This window comes from Rhinolophus sinicus, linkage group LG10 (genome assembly GCF_036562045.2).
Source record: "Rhinolophus sinicus isolate RSC01 linkage group LG10, ASM3656204v1, whole genome shotgun sequence".
Classification (NCBI taxonomy): Eukaryota; Metazoa; Chordata; class Mammalia; order Chiroptera; family Rhinolophidae; genus Rhinolophus; species Rhinolophus sinicus.
In genome coordinates, this window is record NC_133759.1 from 7,985,533 (window position 1) to 7,998,142 (window position 12,610).

Below are 12,610 nucleotides of genomic sequence, written 5' to 3' on the forward strand. Positions count from 1 at the left end.
TTACACGACCCTTGAATGTGGATATACCTGACTGTCCTCAAGTTCAAGAAACATAAATTTCTGCACCGCTTGTGTGTGCCTGGTGCTGGGTGCACAAGGGACTCTCAAGGAGCACGCTACCTATTGGGTAAGACGAGCAGACAGGGCCATTCGTTACCCTGCTGGGCTAGTCAGGGCCAAGCACGGAGGGGTGCTAGCCCCCCTCCACCAGATGCTTTCCTGTAGGGGTGATGTTTAAACTGACACCCTGAAGGGGGTTTCAGGGAGGCTGAGTGGGGAGCAGTGCCAGATCACAGCGGCCTGCTATCCCATGCTCTGGAGCTTGGGTTTTTCATCCTGAACTGCAAACCTAAAAAAAGAGAATTAAATAGGGAACTGAGGGGAGCAGTCCAGAGGAAATGGAAAGGGAAGCAGATTCGTGCAGCCAAAGCTCACCAGCCCACTCTTCACCTCTGGGCCCTTTGGTTCTGAGCAAGGGGCATCGGTTACGTGGAAAGGGCTGTTACTGCTTTGTAAGCATTTGCCCTTTCTCTCACAGCAGAAGCCACAGGTAATATGGCTCCGTTTCAGCACAAAGGTGTCTGCTTATTTTCTAAACATGGCTTTTCTCTCTCCCTTGCTGCCGTCTCCCAAGTCCATCACCATGTGGGCAGCAGACACCCACACACTGGACATGCAGACTGGATGATCCCCTGCTTCCAAGCTGAAGACGCTCCTCCCCTCAGGTGAACTGGACTGTGACTGGAGCTCTGGCCTCAATTCTTGACACAACTACCAGGCAGTTGAACGAGATGAGTTACTCAGCCCTTCTGAGGCAGGTTCTTTACTCTAAGTGGAGTCAGGCTACTTCCTCTGTGGGGATTCCCGAGAGGACCAAGTGAGTCAACAGACAGCGTGTGTATGTGTGAAACCTGTGCGGTGGTGTGTATGTGGGAGTGACATACCCTTCCAAAAACTGAACAAATAAAGTTGCCATCCGAGCACCATTGTTACCCAATGGATGAGACTGACCATAAGCTGACTTTTGGAAAAGTCTGAATGAAGACTTTCCTAACACCCACAACTCCAGTAACCAGGATGTCACCTCAGGAAGGCAGACCTGGAATGTGGCTGTATTTACAGAAGTGAAAACGAAACACAGGAGTCCCGTTCTCCCATGGAAACTGGCCCGCATCTGAGAGCCTGAGCTGTACCCCAACCCCAGGGAATCGGTCTCTGGGGAGGGGTATACGAATGAATCTGTGGTTTAAGAATTTTCCAGTGACTTTTATGTGCACTCACGTGAACTACCTCTGGTATAAAAAAGAAGCTGGAGGTTTTGGTTCCAGGCAGTTAATAGGCCAGCCACATTCCACTGGGGGAGTCTGGAGTTTTATGGCAGTGAGTGAAGAAAAGGGGAAAGCCAAGAGAAGTGGGGATCTCGGCTGGAGCAAATAGGCAACATGCTAATGAAATCTTTTGCATATTTCTCACCAGAACCCATTCTTATAAAATAAAACACACACGTGTCTCTCCAAAGACTACTTTTGTTATATTTGGCTCTCTCCTTATTTTCACATATTTTTACTTTATCCAATATATTTTTTCACTGAATTACAACAAAAATATGATTTACTTCTAATATGTATTTTAGAAAATAAATCAGGAAAGGGCAAAAAGATATTAGAAGTGTACTCTTTATTTTTCTTTGGTTTCTTAACACAAAAGACATGCGTTCTATAAATAAAAGGAAATAAGATTTTCTGGGAAACAATAAATTGGGGGAGTGGGGAGCAGAATTTCTACCTACTCACATCTCTGTGGCCAAGTCAAAAGGCTGGTCTTCAGCTCCCATCCTGGCTCTGACCTCAGGTGAAACCCAGAAGAGAAGGCTCTGTGTGTTACCTGAAAAGGGGAAATGCCCAAGGACAGAGAAGACCCCAGTCCTCTGCTCAGAGCTGGGCTAGACCCAAGACCCACTGAGCACAGCACCTGTCCTAGCTCCTTTCACAGTATCCATGGGCCATCGATGACTTGTCTTTTCAGGATGCTATGGGAAAGACCCCAACACCAAAGCACCAGACTAGCCATTTGCAAACATTCACCATCACACTGAGGAACCGACTGAAGGATGTGAAATGTTGTTTACATACTTGTACCCAGATCCAAGCTCTGGCTACATCTTAGCTGGAAACACTCTCAGGTGCAGCAGTGTAACTTCTACACCAGGAGGTGGCAGTGAATGTAGAAAGGCCACTACAAAAGCAGCAGATCATGGGAAAATGATCTGTCACCCTCAGTGGCAGAACCTGGGCCAGCATCCTAAGGACCTGGTGAGGCCCATGCATTCGATTAGCCCACCGACAGACTCTCAGCAACTTCACAGCCCAGGCTCAAATGTACAAGATAGGGGCTTATTATAATAAGACGAGCACTGATACACTCCTCTCTAAGGAGAAACGCAGACTCCCACTTCCTTGAGTCTACCTCTGTAGGCAAACCCAGAGGGAGTGAGGAATGCCAGAGCTCCACAAGCCCAGGCAAAACTATATCAGATTGTTGAGTAGTTTAAAAAACAAACAAACAAACAAACAAAAAACCATATTTTCAAGTGCTTGTAGCAGAGGCCCAACTCCTAAGTGGCAGGTAGCAATGGTACTTCCCTCTGGATACATGGCGATTGCACACACTGGTAAACCTCACGGTCCTGGGCTGGGAGACGTCTCAGGCTGCACATTGTGCCCTTCTGAGCAGGCTTCCAGGCCACCCCAGGCAGGCAGCAGTGGACAGGAGACCAACCAGGTAGAGATTGGGGCCCCTAAGCCCCTGTCTTGCATTGAAGGAATTGTACCCTCTTTTTGTCTCTACTGGAAGATCTTAGGACACCAGGTTTTGGCAGCAGCAGGAGGACAGACAGCCCCACTGCTCAGTGCACTGGTAACAGTGTCCTCCAGTCAGGTCCTACTGTGCTACATCATGGTCCCATCCAGGGAGGAGGAAGGAGGAGCATGGAGAGTCTTCAAGAGGTCATTTGCTAAGATCAGAGGAAGAAATGTAAAGCCTGTTCTTCGCAGCAGCAAGTGATTCTTTCGACCGTTAGTTCTTCATATCACAAAGCATTTTGCTTGAATGTGAAGGTCAACCTGGCTGATTGGTCAGCCAAGGGCCGGAGGGAGGCCAGACCCCTGGAATTGGCGAGTGGATGGAGGAGCAGTGGCCTGGCAGGGGAGCTGAGGTTACTGGACCAAGCCAGCCCATGGCTGGGGGAAGGACCAAGTCCCTGGTTAGGCTCTAGAGTACAAACAGTCAATGTGCCCTAGAAGCGTAATAATGAGGACAGCTATCCAAGAATGACAGATGGGCGAGTGAGAATCTGGCCAGACTTGCTGCTTCCTGCTGGTCAAACAAGGAAGGAATGAAAGTGGGGGTGGAGATCTGAATGAGAGCCATGGTGGCAGTGGGAGGTAACCACACGGGTATCGGAGCCCCCAGCGACGAGCTAGGAGCTCCCACCTAGAAGAGTGGCAGTAATTCAGCCGACTCACTAAGCCTACGATTAAAAAAGTCCTCTGATGATGGGTGTGAAGACAAACCTCACGAGCACCTTGCCACAGGACCAGTCGAGAGCACTGATTCAAACACACCGAGGCTCAGAGGGAACCCCAAGTGCTGTGTGAGGCCTCAGGACCCTGGATCCGAATGTGGGAGCGGATACCGCCCTTTCATGTTAGGTGGTTTTCTACTTAAAACACGTATTTCCCCTTTAGTGTCTTTTTTTCATGTTATTTTCTTGCAAAAAATGTTCACTTAAAAAAAAAAAGTATTTTTCTCTCTCGTTTCTTTCATGTTTCTTTAAATTTTCTTCAGTTTCTTTCAAGTATCTTTGTTTTTTTCTTCTGTTTCTCCTGAACAAGATGAAAAAGACCTCACTGGAATCCCAAAATTAGCTACAGAAGCCTGTTCTCCCTGCTGACCCAGCGAAGAGACAAAATCCTCTGTGCCCAGGACGGAAGGAGGCGGTGCTGCGGCTGCACGGTCGTCATCACAGGCAGTGAGACACTGGAGCGTCCTTCTCTCCCTGCCACACCCCACAGTTTCCAACCAGCTTGGCCACTGCAGCCACCCCATCACGAACTGGCAGCACATGGCCGGAGCAGAGCAGGCGAGGGGTGTCAGATGGAAGGCCTGCTGCCTGCGGGCGGCCTGCAGCTGTGGCAGGTGGGCACTGGGCTTGGATGGAGTCTGTGTACGTGTGGACCAGCGAAACAGTCCCATGTCACCAGCTGTGGGACCCACAGGGGCTTCTGTCCCATGCTGTGCATCTTGATGACCTAGACCTGGAGGTCACAAGGGCAGCACAGTGAGGGAGGACGTAAGCACCTGGGGAAACTACCTCCAGTGAGCTCACATTTCACCCCGTCTTCTGGTCCACACCTCTGCCAGGAGGGACTGTCCCTGGAAGGAAGTGCCTATGTTTGTACCAGATCCCTACCCCACCGCGTCTCACCCTCTGCCTTAGATGGTGAGGAGAGGGATGCAGCCCACACCGACCCCGCCCTCATGACACGCCATGGGGGCCATAAACGTCCAGCGGTCCGTCTCTGGGTCATACATCTCCACCGAGCTCAGGTTCGACTGCCCATCGTAGCCCCCCACAGCGTAGAGGCGCCCACAGCTGGCCACCAGCGAGACGCGACTCCGGCGTGTGTGCATGGGGACTATTAGGCACCACTGGTCTGCTACGGAGCTGTACATCTCGGCGATGCTCAGGAAGCCAGAGCCGTCGTAGCCCCCACAGACAAACATCTTGCTCCCCAGGGAGGCGGCTCCATGCCGGCAACGCTTGTTCAGCATGCCAGCGGCCGGGTGCCAGGTGGCCGTGTGGTGGTTGTAGTGCTCCACCTGCAGCAGGGAGAGAGGCACAGGTACAGGACAGTCAGAGCCAAAGCTCCATCCACGGGGTGGCTTCGCGGGACACGGTGGACTCTAGTGGGAAGCCTGGGGACAGGGAGCTCTGCCAGCATGTGCTCTGGCTCTAATGCCCGTTTTGCTTGACCGCACACCCGCTCTTGGGCTTATAGGGACAGGTGAGAGAGCGCCTACCCTGACCTCTTCTGTTTACATCTAAGGAAACAAATGAAGGAGTTGCCAAGGCTGCACTGCTGTGTAGTGACAGAGCGGGATGAGAGCGGGGTCTCCTGAAATCTGTCCAGAGTGCGTTCCATCACAGGGACTCTAGGGAACGGCCACTAAATGGCTGTTGAGGTTTTTTTAAAGAACAAATCCAGAAGAATACAAGTGTTTGCAAAGTCACACTCCACACATACGAGCTTGCTTTGGGCAGCACTCTCACCGGGTCTCACCAGCATTCGATGCAGAGCTACGCAGGGTGGGGTGGGGTGGCTACACTCTGCCCTGCGCACCCCCTGACCCCATATACCGGTTCCCATTCTCGGAAGGATTTCAGAGAACACAGTAATGGCCTGAGACCTCACTCAATGACGCCTTACCAGCAACGGCAAGGGTGAAGCTTTTTCCCAGAGAATTCCCTTTTACACTAACTCTCAGGGATGGAAGCAGTAGGTGCCCTTAGCCCAGGGGGACCCCACACTCACACTGCTGAAGATCTGCAGGCCGTCGTGGCCTCCCGACACGTGTATCCTGCCCTCAAAGACTGTGACCCCCGCAGCACTGCGGTTCGAGCTCATTGGGGTCACCACTGTCCACCTTCAGGAAAGAGACAAAGTAGGAGTGGAGCCATGAGAGCCGGTGTCCCCGTCCCCCAAGACAGCTTAGAAAGGTTCGGGCGCACTGTGCTGTGTTCCCTCGCGCCCGGACAACCTCCCCATCGCTTAGCGCCTCCCCCACGTTCTGCTCCTGGCTTTCTCTGGCTGCCGCCTGTCCCTTGCCTCAGACCCATGGCTGCTCTCTGCTCAGCTCTGCCAGCATGTCCCCAAAGGCCTCTTACAGATCTGCTCCTCCCCTGCACTCCCCGTCTTGTGAACGGGACCACCCACTACCTAGTGCCATACTTGTAAACTCAGCCTTGCTAGGGCCTCTTGCCCTCATCCTCAACATCTGTGTGGACACCAAGTCCCCGAGAGTTTGCAGCCTAGTCACAGCTTGTCCCCAACCCTTGGCTCCGGGCTCTCACCTGGACACCTGCAAGTCCCCACAAGTGGCCTGGCCTTCAGACATTGCCCTTTGGACCCTCCAGTGGCCTCTCACTGTTCCTCTAAGTTGAGTCCAAGTTCCCGAATGCAGGTCTTGGCCACTTGGTCCCTGTCTACATGCCAGCTTCACATGACATGTGCGTCACCATGCCCGCTCCTACCTCACTCAGCACTTATCCTGGAGCCTCAATTCTTGCTGTCTCCCTGCCTCTGTCCTATCCACGGGGAAGGTAAAGGTGTGCCCCACTCTGTGCCCCAGAGCTCCAGACGCAGGCCCCCAGTGCAGAGGGATCACAATGTGCCTGTGGCCCCAACAGACTGGGCGCTACTTCCGGGTCTCAGCCCGCCTGCCGGCTGCGCGGTTCAACGCAGGGAATGTTGCCTTAGAAGCACTCGGAGCAATTGACTCCTCTAGTATGCTTGTGTTTTGTAACATCACGTGAAAAGATTCAAATACTGAAATGAAAAATTTGGGCTAATGTTGCTAGTGTTTTCCAAAGAATGTTCCACAAAATAATTCCACATGATGGTGCTAGGTGTTATATAAAATGAGGTTAAACAGGTTTCTTTCTGCAGAATTTTCAGTCTTTAAAATGCTACTAATGCATTATGGAAAGATAGGGCTCTGGTGGTACCGACATCAATGTTTCACGAACTTATTATTAGACCACGTAACTTTTTCGTTTTTCAAATCATAGCATAGTTTTTATGCTGTTTAGCAAGCTCCAGTCGCCCCAGGGGAGTGGGAGGCCTTACTTGTCCGTCTCAGGCGAGTAGGTCTCCACAGAGTTGAGAGAAGAGCTGCCATCATAGCCACCACAGACGTAGATCTGCCCATCCAGCACGACCGTCCCCATGGCACTGCAACAGACAGAGCTGTCATCTCAGATGGGCCTCCGACTTCCTGGGGCACCCATCATGCTCACTGAGAAAGAAACCTAACCACCAACTGCCTCTTTCTACAACAGATCTCAATCTCAGGTAAGTGATTCAAAGTGTAAAACTGAGGGAGCTGCCGCCCTGTGGGTCCCCTTGCCTCTGAACCCCAGCCTGGGTTGCCTCCCCTCCCCACTCTCTGGCCTTGATCAGTCTGATGTGCTCACCTTGCTGTGCTCGTGGTCTAGTTTACCGTTAAGGCCCTGGTCAAATTACTCACTCTCCTCCTCAAAAAGCCATCCCTGATCCCTCAGTAAGAGCTCTCTCCCGACCCCACACTTCTAGAGCAGCCTCTTTATTATAGCACTTGTCTCATCCTTCCATCCATCCGATTTTCATTAGGCACTTGAGGCACTCACGAGGCATTCCGGCCCAGGAACTAGGTTTAAAAGGGCAAGTAAACCACAGCTCCTGCCCATAGTTGCTTATGTTCTGGCACCATGGGGCCCAGGAATTGACCTGCCACCTCTTAACATGTGGGGACCTCCTGGAAGACAAGGGTCTTCATCAGTGTGACCCCAATAATGCTTAGTGTGGTGCTTTGTACATAACAGGCCCTCAACATAAGTTTGTTGTGTTACTCTGATTTTCCCATTCAATTTGCTACAAAGTTCGACAAATGTCTTTTCATTAGAAACATGGCCCAGCATGGCCCTAATTTGTCTCAGTGGGTGATGTAGCTGCTCCTATTTGTTGTGCACGTACTACACGTGTCAGGTACTCGAGGCTTCCCATTTCCCATCCTCACCACGCCCTGCAAGGAGGTATCACCATCTGGGCTCCCTTCTCCGGCTGCCCGGAGAGAAGCATGCCTCGGATTTAAATGAGACAAGCCCGACTTCATGCTGTTCACCATGCCAAGCTCTCCTAATGCAAAGACCCAGGGGTCTGGCGTAATCATACAGTCTTCTGTTCTGCACAAAGCCTCATGAGAAGTTCAACACCAATGCCAAGCTGCCCAATTCTGTTTTCAAACCTGATGCTGGAGAAGATTAAAAATGAAATTGGGTGTCTAACCAACAGGAAAATAAAATATACCAGGCTTTCTGCCACCTTTCAAATGTATGTAGCAAATCAAATCAATCCAAGCAATGACCCTTTGAGGGACATGGTAATAGCCCCCTGAACAAGCCTGAATGAGGAAAAGGACTTGCCTTAGGCAAGGACGATGGGAAGATCACAAATTCACTAGACAGGTCACTATCCTTCTAGAAGTGGACACAAGTAACAATACAGGAGTTCAACAAAAATATGGGGAAGAGGGCCGGCCTGGTGGCTCAGGGGGTTAGAGCTCCATGCTCCTAACTCCGAAGGCTGCCGGTTCGATTCCCACATGGGCCAGTGGGCTCTCAACCACAAGGTTGCCGGTTCAACTCCCGCAAGGGATGGTGGGCTGCGCCCCTTGCAACTAAAATTGAACATGGCACCTTGAGCTGAGCTGCCGCTGAGCTCCCGGATGGCTCAGTTGGTTGGAGTGTGTCCTCTCAACCACAAAGTTGCCGGTTCGACTCCCGCAAGGGATGGTGGGCTGCGCCCCCTGCAACTAGAAACTGCAACTGGACCTGGAGCTGAGCTGCGCCCTCCACAACTAAAACTGAAAGGACAACAACTTGACTTGGAAAAAAGGCATGAAGTACACACTGTTCCCCAATAAAGTCCTGTTCCCCTTCCCCCAATAAAAAAAAAATCTTAAAAAAAAAATGGGGAAGAATTAATTTAAGAGATGCCACAAAACGACGTGAGATTAACTATTAACTAAGTGGTAAAGACCAGTGTGAAGAGAGAAGGGGAAATGCTAATCAGTGTGGGCTGGAAATGTCCATCAGAGAAGGCTCCATGGAAGCAGCCTTGAAGACTAGGGGAGAGGGAAGGAATGACGGCAGAGGGGAGCTTGTCACCAATTGGCAGGACAGAGGGCTGTTTGGGCTGTCAGAAGAGAAGTGACTGAGAACATTTTAAGGCAGCCTGTAATTAAAGGGGATGGACTGGAGCTACTAATAACAGGGCATTAACCACAGCGAAGGAAATGAACCCCCAGAGGACAGCACTCCAAACCCCGTGACATCAAAGCTAGGAAGTGGCCCACAGCAGACATACAAGGAAGACAACTGATTGCAGTCAAAGCAGAAAAGGCTCTCATGGAAATGGTGCAATGAGTCATTCGAGGCCACCGGGAACTGCCAAATATTGAAGGAGCAGGAAGGGGAAGCCCCGAGGTGGGGACAGTGGGAGAGAGAACCACCAGAGCGTCAGCTCACTGCTCTGGGGGGCAGGTCTATATATACTTACTTATTTTTTACTTCCAACACAATCCTACTTTGACCCTCTGCGAATCTGGTCTGATTGGTACAAAGGCAGATTCCTCCTGGCTCAAGGCCACATACTAACACTGGTGAAAGTGGAACATGCATATTGTGGCTGTGACACTTTCATGTGGCAAAGGACTTCCACAATGACTACTTTTCATCACCACATGTGCAGTCACTTGATCTTTTTTTGTGTGGTCCCGTGACTTTACAGGTGGAGAACCCACGGCATGGCCAGACAAAGCCGTCTGTGAGGTAAATACTCAGACCACAGAATCATGAAGCATGAAGGCCCTTAGAGAGCCACTGGTCCAGTGGTTTTCAAACTGTCCCTTTCAAAAAAAAAAAAAAATTCATGTAACTTTCCCCTCTAAAGTTAGGCACATGTCGAGGAAACTCAGTATGTAAAAGACAAATGGATCTGTTCTGGTGAGGTGGGAGCAGGGGTGGGGGGAAGAGTCTTGGACTGCTTTCCTCCCGTCAGTCCTGGAGAGAAACACCAGGGTGCCATGTGAAACCACTGGTCTGGCGTGGCCTCTCGGAGGGCAGGAGAGTGGAAGAATCTGTCCAGTTCCACCTTCCCACTCCAAAGCTCCCACTGCCCAACTATGGAAATACCCCACACACATACGATGGAAGATGCCGCCTGTCCCTTTGGCACTAAGAAGGCTACATGAGGGCACTATCTGAGGTCCTCTCATCCCACTTCTTATTCAGGAAACGTGAGCAGGCAAGTGATGGGGCAAACAAGTAGCTGGAATGTGTTGAGAGACATGAAAATGCGGTCCACCTCACCAACAGCTACGTGCTCATGCCTGCAGGACGTGCGGCGGCTCAGAAGTGATCACTGCTATGGGTCATATGCTCCCCAGGTGTTGGAAGCACATGCCTGGCAGGAATCTCAGGGGAAAAAAGTATAAAGAAAAACACCTTGATTTATCACTCGTAAAGTTAAATCTTCCTTATGTGAGTTTCAACTTGAATCCCACCTCTTCCCTGAAATCTTCCAGACGGTCTGTCCAGCTTCTCTCCCTCATCGAATCTTCCATACATTTTCAGGCCTTATCTGGCACTTAAATAACAATACAACTTCCACATGTCCATGACTTGTCTCCCCAAGTTCTCAAAGGACAAGGCATGTATTTTACTTTGAAGCAGATGGGGAGGTACCAGCAGTGGTTGGCTTGGCTGCAGGAAATCGCCAGGCCAGAGCTTGTGTTTGATTTTATTATGTGCCCCTGCTTCTCTAGCATGGTGCTCCCCAGCACAAATGGCTTCCAGAATACCTTCTCTTGCTATTCATGCTCCCCACTCTGGTCCACGTGTCCGTCTCTGGGTTGTAGACCTCCACAGTGCTCAGCCGTAGCTGGCCGTCATATCCGCCGATGGCATAGAGAAGCCCGTTCACCACGGCCACACCAACGCGGCTGCGGGCAGTTGTCATGGGATGGCACTTCTCCCAGTGATTGGCGACGGGGTCGAACACTTCCACCACGTTCAGGGAATCACCTGCATAAAAATTTGCTACTCAAATTAAAACAAATGAGACCACTCGTTTAGATCATACTGTTGGGTACTGATTATATGGAACGCTCAACTCGCTTCTCTCAGCTCTTCCCACAGGATTTCTCAAGCCAGAAGGGCCCACTAAGAAGTTTCAGCCACGATAACCTCAAACCTAATTCTTTAAGGAAAATCAGAATCAGACGGGAGGCATTTACTTTCCAGACAGGGAAGTTTTAAGTTGTGATGAGGTGAGTCACCTGCCTAAAACCAAAGATGAAAGCAGGATACACTACTTCCCCGACGCAGGAGGCATGCCCAGAGGGAAGGCCGTGGGTCCCAACGCCCACTTTCACTTGCTCACCCATGACCCTGGGCAACTTGCTTTGTATCCCCACCTTCTGTTCTCACAGGTGAAATGAAGATACTCTCTACGGCAGAGCTGCTGTGCAGATTAAAGCCCCTAGCAGAATCCCCTAGTTCTAGAAGAGACTAAGTGCTCAATGAGCAGTAATCATAGCAGCAAGGAGCCCTACTTTGTCATTAGGCTTTTGTGAGGATCAAATAAAAGACTTGCCTTCCCCGTTTTAGTCTGCGCTGGGGCACTTAGCACCTGTCACACTACAGCATTTACTAGTGGAGGATTTGTCTTTTCCAGGTCGTACGGTCAGTGAGCAGCAGAGACTAGTGTCCACCTCTCATTAACTTTCAATTAAAAATGAAATTGCCCAGTACTGCCCGCCATCTCCCCACCTCCCACAAACCTGGACTGGCACTGTGAAAAGGCTTGTCCTCCACATCGGAGATGACAACTCCCTGTGCCACTGTACGGCCAGGATTCAGGTGTCTGTATTGCCCTCTCTACTGACTCTCTACCGCCCTACAGTGGCGCCTGGGGTGAGAAAGAGGGGGAGGAGCCCCACAGAGCTTTCCTGAAAACCTGACTGTATGATATGAGAGCTGCCAACAGCACACAGACTGCAAGCACGTGTATGTATCACAGGAGCTAAGAGCAAAAAGTAGTACTGATAGTCACAGACCCTATGTATTTGCAGAGTCGTCCTGCTATGGTGACGTTCTCGCAGTCTAACCCCAGGAATCACACGACCGAATGTGATCAGCTGGTAACAGAACTGGGTCTCTGACTATATCCTATCCAGGGCCGAGCCAATTCCACAGGCAATGTGGTGTCAGGGAAAGAGTGTTGGCTCAGGAACCAGTAGTTCTTGCTTCGCCAAAAACAACTTGTTGGTGGAAGTTCTCTGGGCCTCCGTTTCCCCATCTGTAAGGTATGGGGACTAGGCCTCAAGGATTTCGGAAGGCCTCTTTAGCTCCGATGTTCTGACTCAATGGTCTTAATACCTGATACACTATGACTGCAGAACAATTACATAACATCAAGGTGGCACGGGGGGTGACACATGAGGAGAGGAACCCAAGGGCCAGGCTAGGTTGCTGGTGCTTCCTCATCCACAGTCCAAGGCAGCTCTGCGAAGGGGGAGTTGCAAGATACCTGCTGAGTTGAGGCCGCCCACGGCATAGATAAGCCCAGCGATGGACGTGCAGCAGCGAGGCCGAGTTCTGAAAGGTGGCAGGTGGGGCCGGCGCTCTGGCATGAGGTGATAGTCCTTTGCTTCGTCTACCAGGTCCCTGGAACAAGGTGCAAGATGCTGGGACAGGAGGCATCCTCCCCATGTGGTCCCCATTTGCATT

At 51.0% G+C, this 12,610-nt stretch overlaps 1 protein-coding gene across 3 annotated transcripts in view; it reads right to left on the reverse strand.

The window, feature by feature from the left end:
* Positions 1-1,660: 1,660 nt before the first annotated feature.
* The window catches only part of KLHL18 (kelch like family member 18), a 73,787-nt gene continuing 62,837 nt past the window's right edge, over positions 1,661-12,610 (reverse strand). For 2 of the 3 annotated variants that reach the window (XM_074312468.1, XM_019724004.2), the window contains 5 exons: positions 12,411-12,547; positions 10,681-10,918; positions 6,909-7,013; positions 5,595-5,706; positions 1,661-4,881 (listed from right to left, as the gene is read on the reverse strand). In XM_074312468.1, the coding sequence (XP_074168569.1) occupies positions 4,495-4,881; positions 5,595-5,706; positions 6,909-7,013; positions 10,681-10,918; positions 12,411-12,547 (979 nt within the window). In that variant the 3' untranslated portion in view covers positions 1,661-4,494. The remainder of the gene's footprint in view (positions 4,882-5,594; positions 5,707-6,908; positions 7,014-10,680; positions 10,919-12,410; positions 12,548-12,610) is intronic. The other variant, XM_019724005.2, reaches the window with a different exon arrangement.